This window comes from Monodon monoceros, unplaced genomic scaffold (genome assembly GCF_005190385.1).
Source record: "Monodon monoceros isolate NGI ecotype Baffin Bay Population unplaced genomic scaffold, NGI_Narwhal_1 Super_Scaffold_19, whole genome shotgun sequence".
NCBI classification, from domain to species: domain Eukaryota; kingdom Metazoa; phylum Chordata; class Mammalia; order Artiodactyla; family Monodontidae; genus Monodon; species Monodon monoceros.
Window position 1 is genome coordinate 62869848 of NW_021703775.1, and position 19328 is coordinate 62889175.

Below are 19328 nucleotides of genomic sequence, written 5' to 3' on the forward strand. Positions count from 1 at the left end.
ACCAAATTATCCAAAATGAAACAGATAATCTAAATTAAGGAAAGTGAATTCACAGTTTAAAACTTTTCAAAGAAATCTCCAGGCTTACCTGATTTCTCTGGAGAACTTAAAAAGTAACACCAATTCTACACAATCTCTTTCAGGAAACAGAAGAAGAGGGAACACTTCCAAACTCATTTTATGAGGCCAGATTTAACCTGATATCAAAACTAGAAAAAGACAGTACAAAAAGAGAAACTGCATACCATTATTCCTCACGCAGATTGATGCAAAAATCCTCAACAAAATAAAAGCCAATGGAGTTTAGCAATATATAAAAATGACAATACACCAGGACCAAGTAGGGTTATCCCAGGGATGCAAAACTGGTTCAATATTCAAAAATCAATCAATGTAAGCTATCATGATAATTGCTTAAAGAAGAAAAACCACATAATCAACTCAGCAGATGCATTTGGCAAAATACATCTTTTCATGATTTAAAAAAAAAAAAAAAAAAAGCCCTCAGCAAATTAAAAGGTAATTTCCCCAATCTGATAAAGGACGACTACAGGAAGTCTACCACTATCAACCACTTAATGGTAAAAGACTGAATACTTTCCCCCTAAGATCACGAACAGGACAAGAATATTACACTCTCACCACTCCTATGCAATATCATGATGGAAGATCTAGCCACTGCAATAAGAAACGGGGAACCAGACAGATTAGAAAGGAAGAAATCAAACTGTCCCTATTCACAGATAACATGATTACCTATGTAGAAAATCCCAAAGAATCTAAAAAACAAACAAAAACTCCTAGAGCTAACGAGTTGAGCAAGGTTTCACTGAACAAAGTCAATACACAAAAATCAAACAACTGTATTTCTATATACTAGCAATGATCAATCTGAAACCAAAATTTACCCCCCAAATTAACAGTCTACAAGAGCTCTAAAAACATAAAATAAAATACTTAGATATATATCTAACAAAAGGTATACAGAATATGTATGGTGAAAAGTACAAATGACCAGTGAAAGAAATCAAAGAAGAGCTAAATAAAACCATGGTCACGGAATGGAAGAGTCAACATAGCAAAGATGTCCTCTATAAATTCAATGCAATTTCAATCAAAATCCCAGCAGGAGTTTTGAGATATAGATAAACTGAGTCCAGAATAATTTGAAAAGGCAAAGGAACTGGAATAGCCAAAACAATTTTGATAAAGAATAAAGCTGGACAAATCACATTATATGACTTTAAGACCTGCTATAAAACCTATATTACCACAAGAATGTGTGCTACTGGAAAATGTATAGACACATTAGATCTATGGAACAGAACAGAATCCAGAGACAGAACTGCATAAACATAACCATCTGATTTTTTTAAATGATCTTTTAAATTGTGGTAAATTATACATTACATAAAACTTACCATTTTAACCATTCCTAAGTGTAAAGTTCAGTGGCATTAAGTACATTCATGTTTTGCAACCATCACCACCATCCATCCACAGAACTCTTTCCATCTTGCAATACTGAAACTCTATAACCATTGACACTAACTCCCCACCTCCATCCCTATAGAACCTGGCAACCACTATTCTACTTTCTTCTGTCTCTATGAAATTGACTAAGTACCTCATGTAAGTGGCATCATACAGAATTTGTTCTTTTGTGACTGGCTTATTTCACTGAGCATAACATCTTCAAGGTTCATCCATGATGTAGCATGTGTCAGAATTTCCTCCCTTTTTAAGGCTAATATTTCATTGTATACATACACCATATTTTGTTTATCCATTCATCCACTGATAGAGACTTGGGTGGCATCTACTTCTTGTCTAGCTGGGAATAATGCCACTGTGAATATGGCATACAAATGTTTCTTCAACATCCTGCTTTCAATTCTTTATACCCAATACTCAAACGCAGAATTTCAAGTTCATACAGTAATTTTTAATTATTTGAGAAACTGTATTACTCAAATGTGGAATTGCAGGTTCATATGGTAATTTTTAATTATTTGAGAAACTGCATGCTGTTATCCACAATGGCTGCACCATTTTATATTCCCACCAGTATGGCAAAAAAGGTTCCAATCTCTATATATCCTTGCCAACACTTACTCTTCTTTTTTCTTTTTTGATAATAGCCATCCTAATGGGTGTGAAGTGATACCTCATTGTGGGTTTGATTTGCATTTCCCTAATGATTAATGATGCTGAGCATCCTTTCATGTGCTTGCTGGTCATTTGTTTATCTTCTTTGGAGAAATGTCTATTTAAGTCCTTTGCTCATTCTTTAACCAGGCTATTTGTTTTTTGCTGTTGTTGAGTTGCTTCTCTGTAATTGTCTAAATATATCTGCCTATATCTCTGGATATCTGATTGGCAAATATTTTCTCCCCTTCTGTGTTCTGCCGTCTTACTCTCTTGATAGTATCCTTCAATGTGCAAAAGTTTTTCATTTTGATGAAGTCCAATTTGTCTATTTATTCTCTGGGTGTCTGTGCCTTTGGTATCATATCCAAGAAATCACTGTCATATCCAACATCTTGAAGCTTTTCTGCTTTGTTTTCTTCTAAGAACTTAAGAGTTATAGCTCTTACACTTAAGTCTTTGATCCATTTTGAGTTAATTTTTGTATATGGTGTTTTGTATATGTTTGACTATGGTGTATATGATTGTATAATGGTCGAACTTCATTCTTTTGCATGTGGATATCCAGTTTTCTCAGCACTATTTCTTAAAGAGATCGTCCTTTCCCCCTTTGGATGGTCTTGGCCTCCTTGTCAAAAATCATTTGACCACATATGTAAGGGGTTACTTCTGTGCTCATTAGTCCATCAGTCTTTATGTCTGTCTATGCCAGAACCACATTGTTTTGATTACTGTAGCACTGTAGTAATAAATTTTGAAATCAGCAAGTGTGAGTCCTCCAACATTTTTCTTTTTTTTTTTTTTTCAAGAATGCATTGGCTCAAGGGGTCCCTTGAGATTCCATACAAATTTTAGGATGGATTTTTCTATTTCTACAAAAAAAAGTCATTGGGATTTTGATAAGGATTGCAATCTGTAAACAGCTTTGGGTAGTACTGACTTCTTAACAATATAGAGACAATACCAAATGCTGGCAAGGATGCAGAGCAAGTGGAACTCATAAATTTCTAATGGAAATGCATAATGGTACAGCCACACTAGTTTGACAGCTTCTTATAAAGTTAAACATACACTTACCAAATGGCCTTGCAATCCCACTTCTATGTGTTTACCCTAGAGACATAAAACCTTTATTCACATAAAAACTTGTATTCAGGTGTTTATAACAGCTCTATTCATAATTATCAAAAGCATGTCCTCCCAAGACTGACTGACTAAATAAATGGTGATACATTCAAATAATGGAATACTATTTAGCAATAAAGAGGAATGAACTATGGATACATGCAACAACTTGATGATTCTCACAGGCATTATGCTATGTGCAACAAGTCAGTATCAAAAAGTTACATACTTCCCTGGTGGCGCAGTGGTTGAGAGTCTGCCTGCCAATGCAGGGGACACGGGTTCGTGCCCCAGTCTGGGCCCGTGAGCCATGGCCGCTGAGCCTGTACGTCCGGAGCCTGCGCTCCGCAACGGGAGAGGCCACAACAGTGAGAGGCCCGCGTACAGAAAAAAAAAAAAAAAAAAAAGTTACATACTGGGTTTCCCTGGTGGTGCAGTGGTTAAGAATCCGCCTGCCAATGCAGGGGTCACGGGTTCGAGCCCTGGTCCGGGAAGATCCCACATGCCGCGGAGCAACTAAGCCCGTGCGCCACGACTACTGAGCCTGCGCTCTAGAGCCCACGAGCCACAACTACTGAGCCCGCGTGCCACAACTACTGAAGACCGTGCTCCACAAGAGAAGCCACCGTGGTGAGAAGCCCGCACACCACAACAAAGAGTAGCCCCCGCTCGCTGCAACTAGAGAAAGCCCACGCGCAGCAACAAAGACCAAACACAGCCATAAATTAATTAATTAATTAATTAATTAATTAAAGTTGCATGCTGTAGGGTTCCATTTCCATACATTCTAGAAAAGACAAAACTAACAATACAGAGAACAGATCAGTGATTACCAAAGGTTGGGGCTGTGGGGGGAAGGCTAACTACAAACGGACACCAAAGTGGATACCACAGGGAACTTTTCAGGTATTGAAACTGCCCTGTACCCTGACTGTGGTGATGGTTACATGAATCTATGCATATATTACTAATATACACACATAAAAGGCCATTTACTATAATCATTAATCAAAATTTATTTTTAAATTATATAAAAGAATAAAGACATAGGAAAATATTTACAATACAGTTTTAACAAAGTAAAGGGGGGAAATAGTTCATAACATATCTTACCATCCAAGTTCTATAAAAATATATTAAATAATAGAAAAAGGCAAAAAGAACCTGTTACACACCAAAATGCTAAGACGGGCCATCTCCAGGTAATGAAACCATAGGTAACTGCACCTTCCCTTAGTCTATCTGATGTCCTATAATAAGGTAAATCACTTTTAAAATGGAAATTTTCTAAGGAAGAAAATTGCAGGGTTTTTTAAATTAGTTATCAATTTTAATACCCATATTAAGAAATAGTCAACTCTAAAAATACACCATCCATGTGCATCCCTATAAAACTTCGAAAAATACTATCAGAAATACATTATCTTTGCAAACTGACACAACACACTGTAAAAGTCCATGTCCACTGAGATATCATCAGACTTCAATGCTTAAAATAGTCTACCATAACATACAAACATACAAATATCATTCAAGGTCAATAAAGAGCATGCAAAATTAATGTTAGGTTCTTATAAAGCCCTTAAAATTTATTTAAAGTTACCAAAATAAAATCATTTAACAAAAGTTGTTAGTATAGTGTATTATTCAAAGCCAAAATGAGTATTCCTATAAAAGAGAACTTGGTGCAAAGCAAAGGAAGTTTGGGAAAGTTCAGTGGCTAGGCCATGAAGAAAAAGTAACAAATGGATAAAATATAAAGCAGGGATAGTATTATTTAGGCAGATCTACCTAAACATGGAAGAGGTTCTCCGAAATATACAGAATTACTGGAATTAAGAGTTCCAAGTTCCAATTCTCCCTATTCACTTTATCCAAAACTACCACCAGACCACTTATTTTTACAATAATCTTAAGTATCTGACATCAGTTGAGAAAGTTTTGAGAACATAATCACCACTGAAAATTTTCCATGGATGGGACTCAATCTTTAAGGACCTACTTCCTGTAAGAAATTGTGGGGCCCTTTTCATATACATTACTCAATTTGACACAGTTAAATCTCTTAACCAGTCTGGGATATACAGGTTACATGCTTCCTTCAGGATTTTGACCTGGCTATAATTAAGTAAAATTTGGGGACTAACTTCCCTATCTGATATTGCACAGGAGAACCCCTAACCATCTGTAAATAAATTCCTGTTGCTACACAGGAAGTTGCCCATGTGAGAAGCAACTCAGCTACAAATCAATATAATTCTACAATTTGGAACACGTGACCTTGTGAATTTCTATTTGGAGCTCATATCTGAAACTGCTATTTTCTGTTTAACATAGATGGCACGCATCATCATTCCTCACATAGCCTACATTTTAAGTCAGTTCAAGTCAAATTCCATCCAAATATGATGAAAATCCACCCAGCTGTTTTTGCATACTACAATCACAGGCCAACAAAAACTTCCCCTGGAGCCTTGCTGCTCTCTCACATCACTGGGATCTTTGCTCAAGTGCCATCACAGAGAGACCCCACCCCACCCCACCAGACCACCACACAGCACAAATTTATCCACCATCATCTCACATCAGTTTTGATATCTTATGGCATTTATCACCACTTGATATAGGGTATGTGGGGGGGTGTGGTGTGGTGTGTAATACACCTCTTTCCACTAAACCATGAGCTCTAGGAAAGCAAGGACTTTGTTAACTGCTATATCACCAGTGCTTGACACACACTAAATGTTTTGTTTTTTTTTTAAATTTAATTATTTATTTATTTGTCTGTGTTGGGTCTTCGTTGCAGTGTGCAGGCTTCTCTTTGAGGTGGCTTCTCTTGTTGTGGAGAGCAGGCTCTAGGCATGCGGGCTTCAGTAGTTGTGGCATGCGGGCTCAACAGCTGTGGCTCGCAGGCTCTAGAGCGCAGGCTCAGTAGTTGTGGACTTCCCTGGTGGTTCAGTGGGTAAGACTCCATGCTCCCAATGCAGGGGGCCGGGGTTCGATCCTTGGTGGGGGAACTAGATCCCGCATGTATGCTGCAACTAAGAGTTCACATGGCACAACCAAAAGCCCACATGCCACAACAAAGATCCCATGTGCCACAACTAAGACCCGGCACAGCCTAAATAAATAAATCATTAATTAATTAAAATATTCTTTAAAAACTAAGCTATAATGTGATAAAATGAAACATTCTAACAGTTAGCTTTTTTCTTAAGACAACATGAAACAAAGACATTTGAGGCATGGAACAGTTGATCTGGTAGATAATCCTAGCCATTTCTGCCCTCCGTAGCCACTATTTCCCCTGCCCTCCTTCTGCCCTCAGTATGAGGTCACTGTCCTTGCTATAGCGGCATTTTGGTGAAAAAGAATCAGAGCACTTAACTGGTTCCAAAAAATCAAACAAAACTGAATTACATGAGAAAAGGACAAAATAGAAAGCAACAGGAATTTGGCCCTTGGTATATTCCTGCTGCTTACAAGCATATTTCATTATATATACACTAAATACAATTTAAGATACAGTGGGGGGACTTCCCTGGTGGCGCAGTGGTTAAGAATCCCCCTGCCAATGCAGGGGACACGGGTTCGAGCCCTGCTCCAGGAGGATCCCACATGCCACGGAGCAACTAGGCCCGTTCGCCACAATGACTGAACCTGCGCTCTAGAGCCCACGAGCCGCAACTACTGAGCCCATGTGCCACAACTACTGAAGCCCGCGCGCCTAGAGCCTGTGCTCCGCAACAAGAGGCCACTGCAATGAGAGACCCACGCACCACAATGAAGAGTGGCCCCCGCTCGCCGCAACTAGAGAAAGCCCGCGTGCAGCAACGAAGACCCAATGCAACCAAAAATAAATAAATAAAAATTAAATTAAATTAAAATATTTTTTAAAAAAAGATACAGTGGAGTAGGTTTTATTAGCAGACTAACTTGGGAGGTTTTCTTACCAAAAAAAAAAAATTATGGCTAAATACAATACTATTCAATTCAAATAAAATTTGTCTCTCATTCATCCCAGGCATATGAAATAAACTTGCTCATTTAAGATTCTAGGTGAATTTTGAACCTCTAAACCTGGCTGCCCATTAGAATCATCAGGCATGATCTAAAAATTAAAGAAAAAAAAAATTTTTTTTAAGTATGCTTGGGCTCCATTCCAGGCCACTTAAGTGAGAATACTGGGACCCAAGCAGAATAGTTTTTTAAAAGCTCTCCTGATGATTCTAATGAGCAAGTGGGGCTGAGAACCACCGCCCTGTGCTATCTCCCCAGTCTTACTTGTCTCTCTCCAACTACATAAATCAATGTAAAAGCACAGAAACAAATCATAAAGATTTAAATTCCTGGTGCCCACGATAAATCACAACACATTTCTACCTGCCCTACTCTAACATTTCAATCATTTCCTCTAAAAAGTAAGAATATTTATTTCCTCGAAAATACATCCTTGATTTAACATACTCAAGTAGAGCACAATTACTTGTTTTTAGGAGCACTGCCCTTGTCACAAACTGTTTTATATAGCAAATAACTTATTCTTTTTGTCATTTGTACCTCCATTTTCTCCTCTCTATACCAAAGGAGTTTGGCTTAACTATTTTGTATCCCTCACATTTGAAGTACAATTTACAAAAAATTTCTACACTCATTATCATATCACATAATGAAGTAGTCTGGGCAAGAATTATTAGCCCATTTTAGAGATGGTAACCCAGAGAAGTGTCTTGCCAAATGCACCCACCTCTGCATGAGGCTATGATCAGTACAATGCACATATCAGAGAGGTACCTCCCACGACCTCCCCACTATTTTTACATACTCCATTACAGAAATCTATTATTGTTTATATTCTATCTATAGTTATAGAGAACATTCCTAAGGATAGATTTCCAAATGTTCAACAACTTAAGTACAGTTACAACTACAGATTTCCAGTTAAACAAGGATATAATGCACACACATTTACCTCTGCTCCCTCCCATGCTCCCACAGAAAAACAGGAAAGACATACTAAAGAGGGCATTAAACAAGCCCACAAAGACCAAGTGAGAAGATGATAACAACAAAATTTTTGAAGTCTGAGGGCAGGTAGAAGAGTATTAACTGACTTGTTCCCCCCCCATAAAAATTTCAAGGTTAAGCCAGCAAGGAGGAAAGCTCAAATTACGTGTTGTAGTATTTTTCAAATTACACAAACAATAATAAGTCTAAAATAAAAATTACTTAAAAGTAGCAGCTTTTTGCAATATTTTCTCAATTAACTAATACTAAAAACATACCTATCATAATAGGGCCCTACATTTTTTACCTTAAACTGGGAGTTCTTCAACTGAAAAATATGGGAGCCATAGCCCAGGAGGGCCAAGTCCAAGATCCTCAGGCTATCCCATCACTCCCTTCCTCATGCTTTGCACTCTGATACCAAACTGCTTATAACAAATATTACCTGCTTCATGCCTCTGCTCTTGCTCATGCTGTTCCCTCTGCCTGGCTAACTCCATTTCTTTCAAGTCTCAACTGAGGTGTCACTGCTTTTAGAAAGCTTTCCAAATTTGGGAGGAGAGTGGACTTACAATTCATCTTATTATCCCCATGTGGCAAACACCTGTTGAAATGAACTATATAATTTAAAACACCAATACAAAAAGTAACATTTACTGAGTGCTTATGGTGGGCCAAGCAATGTCTACATGCATTAGTTTACTTAATATCTTTCCAAAAACCAAATGAGTTAGGTACTAATTATGAAGTGCAGAGAGAGGTTAAGCATCTTGCCTAAGACACAGCTAGGAAGTGATAAATCACAGACTGGAACTCAGTCTGGCTCCAGAGCCAATATCCTTAACCACTAGACTAGGCTTTGTCTATAAATGCCAATGCCTTCCAAGTCTGTATTCCCAAATCTTCAAGCTTCAACCCTGAATTTCCAAATGTCTTCTGGACATCTCTACATGGATGTCCTTCAAGAACCTCAAAAGTAACACAACTGAAATCACTATGTCCCTCTTGCTCCTCAGCATTCGCCAACAAAAGCTACTCACCACACCTTCTTGTACTTCTTGTACTTCTTGTACTTCAGGTTAATTCATTCATCCAGTTACCCAAAGTAGAAAGCTAAGTATGAGTAATTTTCACCTTGTCAATCCCTCTCATCCCCACGTTCACCAAATTATGTTGTTTCTACCTCTCAAACTAACTTAGATGCAGCTCTCATCACTTCTCACAACTGGGTATTAGCTTGGAATCTTTCTTTCTGAAAAACAAATACCGTATGCTAACACATATATATGGAATCTAAGAAAAATAAGAAAAAAAAAGGCATGAAGAACCTAGGGGCAAGATGGGAATAAAGACACAGACCTAATAGAGAATGGACTTGAGGATATGGGGAGGGGAAAGGGTAAGCTGGAAGGAAGTGAGAGAGTGGCATGGACATATATACACTACCAAATGTAAAATAGATAGCTAGTGGGAAGCAGCCACAGAGCACAGGGAGATCAGCTTGGTGCTTTGTGACCACCTAGAGGGGTGGGATAGGGAGGGTGGGAGGGAGGGAGACGCAAGAGGGAAGAGATATGGGGACATATGTATATGTATAACTGATTCACTTTGTTATAAAGCAGAAACTAACACACCATTGTAAAGGAATTATACTCCAATAAAGATGTTAAAAATAAATAAATGAATAAATAAAAAACAACTGTGATTCTGTGATAACCTACAATGGCTCCCTACCATTGATATCAACTCCAAACTTTTTAGCAAAACATATTACGTTCTTGTCTTTGCCAATCTCTCAGCTTCAACTCTAACCATCCAACCCCAACTCGTCTTCCCCCCAAAACTTCCCTGAATTTACCATGTATTTATTTATTTATTTAATTTCTTCGGCTGCGTTGGGTCTTTGTTGTTTCACGCGGCCTTTCTCTAGTTGCTGCGAGCGAGGCTACTCTTTTTTTTTTTTTTTGCAGTACGCGGACCTCTCACTGTTGTGGCCTCTCCCGTTGCGGAGCACAGGCTCCAGACGCGCAGGCTCAGCGGCCATGGCTCACGGGCCCAGCCACTCCGCGGCATGTGGGATCCTCCCGGACCAGGGCACGAACCCATGTCCCCTGCATCGGCAGGTGGACTCTCAACCACTGCGCCACCAGGGACGCCCCGGGGCTACTCTTCATTGCAGTGTGCAGGCTTCTCACTGCAGTGGCTTCTCTTGTTGTGGAGCACGGGCTCTAGGCACGCAGGCTTCAGCAGTTGTGGCATGTGGGCTCACTAGTTGTGGCTCGCAGCCTCTAGAGCACAGGTTCAGTAGCTGTGATGCATGAGCTGAGTTGCTCCACGGCATGTGGGATCTTCCCGGACCAGGGCTCAAACCTGTGTCCCCTTCATTGGCAGGCTGATTCTTAACCACTGCACCACCAGGCAAGTTCCTACCATGCTTTTAAAGACCAATATGTCTCTGCATAAGCCAAGTACCTTGGCCTAAGATGATCATCCCTCCCACTATGTCATCTTCCCAACCCAATCATAAAGGCAACATCCTTTGAGAAGCCTTCTCTATTCTGCTCAGGTTGAAGAAACTCCCTCCTCTATGCATTCAAAGGTCAAAATGTTGCCTTAATTATTTTGTGCCCCCATGACTAGCACATGTTCAATAAACGTGTAAATGAATACCAATCAACCAGCTCTTCACATCACTGTGCTCTTTTAACAATTTCAAGTCCAAAATCAATTAACTTACATAATTTTTTTTTACTCTCCTGTAATACAAAATTACTGCTCTTATGTCTATTCGATTTCAGTGGTCACATTTCCACATACGTGGCAAACTGGAAGAAAAAAACACTGCAATTTCGACAGAGTATCTATAGTAAAAACATCTACTACACTCAGCAAACTTTCAAACAGCCACTGCTACCACAAGAACAACTTACAGAGCACATACTATATACCAGGCACTATTCTATATGTTTAACATATGTTGACTCATTTTAATTCTCACAACCACTTTATGAGGTAGATAGTATTATTATGTTCATCTTCCTGATGAACTTCAAGATCGAAAAGAACCAAGACTAAAGCTCAAGCTATTTGGTTCCAGAGGCTGATCTCTTATACTGGCTCTCATTAATAAGTCTAACACTACTGAAACAAAGACTAGGTAAATTCTTTCCTAGAGCCAAGCCATCTTTGAACATTGAATAGTTAGGAAAATGTGGGAGGTAAATGTAAAAATTTGGGTAGATATAGAGGATCTTGAAAACATAGCAAAATATTTTTTAAGAATATTAATTCACTCTAATTACAGAAAAATGTTTTGCTAATAAAACACCAAATCTTTGACATAAGATAGGTCATTCTGTAGCATTACTAAAGTCAGTCAACTGAAACAGAGCCAAAGTACGTAGTCACAGCCCACAAAGATACTTGCCAAATTAAGTTTTTATAAGGAACTCAGATGTATCCAGAAGACAACTATCTTGAAAGGCTACTGAAACCCCAACTCTATACCATGTTTATAACTGAGACTAGGAAGGCTTCATGCACCAAAATTAGTCAGGACATAGTAAGTGATCTGTATCATTTACAATTTCCAAAACTGAGATCTACAGGAAGATGTTGCATTTTACCCAAATTGATGCATACCCAATTCAGAAGTAGTAAGAAAAATATTTTCCACCTCTAAAGAGATGATAAATATGAGTGTCATCCATAAAATTCATTTCGTGAGGACTATGCAAGCTAACCTAATTAGTTTTCTACATTCCAAGACTTCTTCGAACAGGTATCTCTGAGTTCTAAGTCTGAACAAGAAGCCATCATACCAGACAATCAATCAATCGATTAAAATGCACCCATTCTGAACTTCACTACAACTCGAGTAGAGTACAATGATCTTTTTTCTCATTTATGACCACTGTACAAACTTCTCAAGTCAAATCAAAGTCAGTGTCTTAGGGACTTCCCTGGTGGTCCAGTGGTAAAGATTCCGCCTTACAATGCAGGGGATGCGGGTTCGATCCCTAGTCAGGGAACTAAGATCCCACATGCTACGGGGCAACTAAGCCCACGCGACACAACTACTGAGCTCACGCACCTCAACTAGAGCCTGAATGGCGCAAACTACAGAGCCCACGTGCTCTGTACCCCGCGCGCCACAACTACAGAGCCCATGCACCCTGGAGCCTGCGCGCCACAACTAGAGAGAAGCCTGCACACCACAACGAAGAGCCCAAGCGCTGCCATGAAAGGTCCCGCATGCCACAACTAAGACCCGGGACAGCCAAAAACTAAATGTCTCAGAAAAGCAAAAGGGGAGATATCCGTTAAAAAACTATATAAAACTAGAATGATTGTCTAAAAACACTGAGCAACTCTGGAGTTTCCTCTTCTTCACTATGACAGAGATCTGTAACCCACTTCAGAAACTGAAGAAACGTAACTTACCCTTACACATATACTACAATACTCATTGATTAATACCCATCTATATCTTCATTTACTTATGTACATATATTGCATGAACAATCTACTGGGTTGGCCGAAAAGTTCATTTGGGTTTTTTCTGTGGAAAAAACCCAAATGAACTTTTTGGCCAAGTGTGTGTGTGTGTGTGTGTGTGTGTGTGTGTGTGTGTGTGTATACACACACAGAACTAGTAATACAACAGTCTTGACTTCATTCTGACATTTAGCCACACCAACACAATGAAAGATATTTATCCAAATATAGATAATATTTGTTACCAACATTTTTATTTCCATCTACATTTTAATGAAATCTATCCTCTGTAATATAAACACTAAGTCAGTGAACAATTTTTAAAGTAACAGTGAGGGGCATGGCAATACTAAGCACCCTGTGGCTTAAGAGAATTAGTATTCACTGTGTATCTGCTTATACATATGCCTAGCAGTGTTAGGCACTTTAAAAATGTTTACCTCTTAAATCTTCACAACCATCCTATTAAATATTAATCATAACTTACAAATGAGGAGGAAGCTGGAGTTCAGGAAGTTTAGGAAATGAGCTAAAATTCAAAATTCAGGACTACATAAAGCCCATTCTCTCTCCACATGTCCTCAGAAAAGCTTGCTTAAAAAATATGTATATATACACAAAAAGAAAAAAAAATGTATATATATAAATTATATATATATTATACATATATATAATGTACTACACATTTAGTGGAGAAGGGGCTCTATTTCAGGAAGCAAGAGAAAACACCACCACCAGTAATTAAATAAATAAGAAAATACTAAACAAATTAACAATACCTTACTCTTACACTGAAGCAAAAACTAGATGGATTCTACAAGATGGTGAAAAGCGGTAAATTACAAAAAAAAAATCCTAAGAAGTTCAAATGTGGTGTTAAGTTCAAAAACTTAACAGAATATCAAAATGGTTTAAGTAACAAAAAGAGATTTACAAATAAATAAAAAACATGTTTTGAACAGTAAACACACTATTCTAAGCACTTTACGTGTAACAGTCCTCACAATTAATACAGTTATCACCCCCTTTTTGCAAATGGAGAAACTGGAAAAGAAATGCTAAGTAATTCAAAGTTACACAGTTCAGGGAGGAAAAAAAAAACAAAACAGAAACTAGGATCTTAACTCAAAACTTTGCTCCTTCCTATTATGCTCAATGGTATTAACAAACAATAACTAAAGAGAGGGACATATCTAGTAATATAAACAATATGGTCAAGTGGTGTACGCAGAGCTATTTTGACTTTTAAAACCCAAAGTCCACAAATAAGCACATGAAAACATGTTCAACATCATATGTCATTAGGGAATTACAAATTAAAACAATGAGATATTCCACACATATTAGAATGGCAACAATCCAAAACACTAACAACGTCAAATGCTGATGAGGGATGTGAAGCAACAGGAACTCTCATTCATTGCTGCTGGGAATGCAAAATGGTACAGCCACTTTAGAAGACAATTTGGCAGTTTCTTACAAAACTAAACATATTCCTGGGACTTCCCTGTTGGTCCAGTGGCTATGACTCCGCACTTCCAATACAGAGGGCACAGGTTCAGTCCCCGGTCAGAAAACTAAGATCTCACATGCCACACGGTACGGCCAAAAATTTTTTTAACAGAAGAAAGAAAACAAACTAAACGTACTCCTGCCATAAGATCCAGCAATCATGCTCCTTGGTATTTACCCAAATGAACTGAAAACTTATGTCCACACAAAAACCTAGACACAGGTATTTATAGCAGCTTTATTCATAACTGCTACAACCTGGAAGCAACCAAGATGTCCTTCAGTAGGTGAATGGATGAATAAACTGTGGTCCATCCAGACAATGGAATATATTATTCCATGCTAAAAAGAAATAAGCTATCAAGCCACAGAAAGACATGAAAGAAACTTAAATGCATATTATTCAGGGAACAAAGCCATACTGAAAAGGTTACATACTGTATGCTTCCAACCATATGACATTCTAGAAAAGGCAAAACTATGGAGACAGTGAAATGATCAGTAGTTGCCAGGGAGCAGAAGGGAGACAGGGTGAACAGGCAGAGTAAGAGGATTTCAATGAAACTATATTCTACAATATGTCATATACAGTCAGAACCCATAGAATGTACAGTACCAAGGGTGAACACTAACATAAACTATGGACTTTGGGTGATAATGATGTGTTAATGCAGGTTCATTGATTGTAACAAACATACCAACGTGTGTCAGATATTCATGGGGGGGTGGTAAATAGAGGAACTCTGTACTTTCTGCTCAATTTTACTGTGAAACTAAAACAGCTCTTAAAAAAAGTCCATTTAAGAAAGAAAGAAAAAACAAAAATCACCAAAGCCAAAGAAAGTCTGTTTACTTAGCAGTTAATATGTAAAGAAGCATCCATTTAACATACTCATTAGTATACATATACCAAATCAAAAATATTTATTAATATATTGTACTAGGCATGCTGGGGAGGGGATATAAACAAGTAGACAAGGCTCCTTGCGACAAGGAGTTTGAAATATAGTTAAACAGACATCATATACTCACAAAAAAACTAAATAAAATGGAATTTAAATAGTTCAAGACAGAAAACATACCACAAAGAGTTAAGTTGCCAAATTACTGAAATAAGAATTAATAGAACAATATGTGCTTAGGGGTTCAGTGGATCACTTCAGGCTAAAAGAATCAGGAAGTCAAAGGTATGCTCTAGGTCTCGAAAAATGGGTAAGATTTGTCTAATTTTCTGGAGGGAATTGGTGAATTCCAAGAAAGAGTAAAACTACTGGAGTTGGGAAAGAAAATTAAATGAACCAGTTTCACAAAACAAAATAGGGAGACAAGACTGGAAAGACTGCTAGAGGCCAGATCATGGAGGTTACTGAATGCCAGGCCAAAGAATGAGCAGAGACTCAGAAATCTTAACTCTAAAACACTAACAGGGGGCAAATACTTGCCTAACCTAAGTATATACTGATGACTCTTAATCTAAAGAAAATGCATTTATAAACATTTTTTGTGAGATACAGATAATTTAAACATATACAGTAGTCAACAACGGTGGTTTAAAATTCACCATCTTGGCCATCCAAGTGAATACCTATACATACAAGTCCTGCTCCCATTTTTCGATTTCCAATCAACACCAACAGACTACCCATAACCCCATAAACTGAACCTATCCATAAGACTACTCTATCACCCAATAAAACTCTCTATCCCCTTAAACCACTTACATCACGACTCTTTATCCCCTTTAACAAAGATGTCTTTCCTCTGGGGTAGAAAAGAAGGTGGCTCACTGCCCATGAACTGGAAAGAGGGGTCATGTTAGGGCCATCATCACTACTGGCACCTTCTGCCCATTCTATTTATAGGACTGTCACCCTCTATTCATCATTAAAGCCAAACCTACTAAGTACCTACATATTCCAGGCAAAACATAAAATGCAGCATTCCTTCCCCAATCATCTGAAGAAATGACACACCCAGGACCCTATACAACCTCTGGTAATTATTATTAATAAACCGCACTTCTCACATATGAAAACACTTCAGAATTTGTCCATTGTTACTTTCAAACTTTTTTTGTAATCCTTTTGTTTTATTTGCCATAAACTCTTCTACATAATTTTAATCACATACTACTCAATTCTCAATGCATGGCTATCCACCATTGTATCCAATCCCATATTTTCTAATTAAATGTTCCAACATACCTCAACTAAGGTATCCCAAATCAGTGCTATAGTTTATATATCTACCTTTACACTTACATTATGTATCTAAAGCCCTCCCCTTAAGTAATCTACCATTAGAGTGACTGTTTTCTTCCCTTTCATGAACAGGCACATTCATATGTGTCCAATTTCCCCAAATCATTTATAACTAACTCTGGCACATATAATCTTTCTGAAGCACGGCCTCCAGATATAAAATCACCCTGTGAGAGTCCTCTTTCTACTGAAAACATTTTAAGACTTTTGTTAATATGGCTTTTTATAGAAATTCAAGTATATATGTTACCACTTATTCAAAATTTAAAGTCATGAAAGACAGTAATAGATACCGTTTAAAGATAAAGGTATATAATAAAAAACATAAAGACACATATAAGAATGATAAAACCAAATTAAGGATAATGCTCATGGGGGAGGGAGAGTTGAAGGAATGCAAACCAGGAGGGACACACAAGACTTCAACTCTATTTGTGATGTTTTATTTTTTTTAACCAAGTCGAGAATACATGGTTGTCTGCCACAATTGTTCTTTATACCTTTTCATATGTGAAATATATTTAAGTGAGTTTAAGAGGAAAGAAATCCAACTATTAATGAGAAGCACTCTCTCATACAGAGTGACAAGCTGTTATGTCCAAGTTGCAGTAAATGCTCATTGCTACATCTGGGACACCACTCCTGTACTTTACCCAAGCCAAGAAAAGAAAAATTTCAAGACTACAATACAAACTTTCCCTTAGACATATTTTAGATGTGTTACAGGTTTATTTTCTATAGCTATACACAGCCCATTTCTTTCACAATGCTCACAAAAACAAAAATTAAATCCTTTAACTTTGTATACCTAGATTCCCATTTACTCTTAAGTGTCTCAGACAGTAAATCAGAATAACGACCTTTCCTTATTTGTCTCTGTTCAAATATAAGTGAATGGGTAAGACCACTTCACTACTTCCACTTGGCTAAATATGGACAGTCATACACATTACATCTCTGTGCATAAGTCTAACTCACTTGTATACTAACTTTTCAATATCAATTTGTAACATCTAAATTAAGCCACTCATTCTATCGCAAATGAAATGTCTCAGCCAAACGTTAACCTAGCCAGGGCAATTCCAAAACACTCCACCCCAGCCCACCGAGCGTTCATCTCATGCATACTCAAAGTCCCATCCCTGGACCAACGTTTACACCAGCCAGAACTGCTCTCCTCCAATGGTGAGCCTCACACGCGCCTCCGTATCCCAACTTTCAGCTCGCAGTGGTAAAACCAGCAGAGAGGGCCGGAAGTTTCACCTAGTTCGGAACCCAAAGGAAATCTGTAACTCATACACCGCAGGTGCCGAGTTTCTCGTCCCTGGTCATTAGAAGGTGGAAGCCCCGACCTAGGGAACAAGAGCTAGTCTTCCATGGCGTCCTCCCGAGTCCTAAAGTCGTCGACGGAACAGTTCAGGCACCTGGCCCGCCTACTTCCCTCCCCGCCCCCACTCCAGACCCACCCCACCCCCAACCAGGGCGCGAAGCCTGCTGTACATCCCAGCACCTGCAGGTCCCAGGAACAGACACGGATCCACTTCTCTCCACAAGAGGGTAGGGCTTGGATGTCGCCTCGGACGCTCGCCTCTGGCCACCGGCCTCTCACGTCGGGATCAACACTGCGACCCTGTCGCTTTCTGATCTAAGAGAAGGCAGTACCGACACCCTCTCCAGGACCTAGCAGGGGGCCTGGGCTTCTCCGGTACTGAGCTTCTAGGCCTCCTCACCTCTCTCAGAGGACCAACCCACACCGGACGCTCAAAGCCCGAAAGGCAACTCCCACCACTCCCCGCCTCGCCCGTCTTTTCTTCCCAGCTGCCGCCGCTGAAAAAGCCAAGTCCTAAGGTCCTCCTCAATCAGCTTCCGGGCCTCCCTTCACAGCCAGGCCTGAGCCCCCAGCCCTGCCCTCCGCCACCCGCTCCAGTCACGCCGCTTCCCTCCTCCGGAGGCCGAGCCCCGGGGCTGGGCGGCTTCCTTCCCCAGCATCCCGGGGCCCGGCTCCTCCCGCGGCCGGCCCGGCCCCCGCCCGGCGTGCGGCACACTCACCGCTGAGCGCCGAGGCCTGCAGGGTGGCCCCCGAGGTGCCGTCGATGACTTTGATGGTCCCGCGACTGGTGACGGCCAGGATGGCGTTGAGCGCCGGGTGATAAGAGAGGCTGTGCAGCCCTTCGGCGTCGCAGCGCATGCAGCCGTCCCGCAGCACCAGCCACTCGGAGACCCCTGCCGCTCCCGCCCCCGCCGCCGAGGAGCAGCCCGGGCCCGAGGCCGCCGCAGCCGCAGCCGCCATCTTCCGGCCTGCGCTCAGCACAATCACACTGGAAGCGGCTCAGTGACAGTCCCGGGAGGTGCAGCACCACCCCCAGTCACCATCCGGGGCCGGGGGCAAGCCGAGCGCGTTAGCCGGAAGTGAGGTCAGGCGCCGGCACGCACGCGGGACGTCGGCCGCGCGCCCGGAGGGGCCAAGCTCAGAGGGAGGCTGGCGAGGGAGGCTGGCGAAGGAGGGGGAGAGGGAGATAGAGAGGGGGGACCCGGGGCGGGAGGGGGAGGCGGGCGGGAGGAGCATGCGCGGGAGGGCTAGCGCGTGCCACGCGCCTCTGGTCTGGCCAGCTACGCGTCCGCAACGTCCCAGTTTTTTTCGAGCCCGGGGAGTGGCCGCAGCCTGCGCCCCGCCCAGCTCCCCTGCTCCGGGCCGCGGCGGGGTGGATGGATGGAGAGTGGGGGGTTGGGACGTGTATTTCCGCTAGGCGAGGACCCCGGCCGGTGCGACCTGGCCGA

At 40.4% G+C, this 19328-nt stretch overlaps 1 protein-coding gene across 1 annotated transcript in view; it reads right to left on the reverse strand.

Annotated features, from left to right (window-relative positions):
* Window positions 1-18923, reverse strand: part of BIRC6 (baculoviral IAP repeat containing 6) — a 268208-nt gene extending 249285 nt beyond the window's left edge. Inside the window, 2 exon segments of the mRNA XM_029231389.1 lie at window positions 18600-18869; window positions 18872-18923. Of these exon segments, the coding sequence (XP_029087222.1) occupies window positions 18600-18869; window positions 18872-18923 (322 nt within the window).
* Between the last annotated feature and the right edge of the window lie 405 nt (window positions 18924-19328).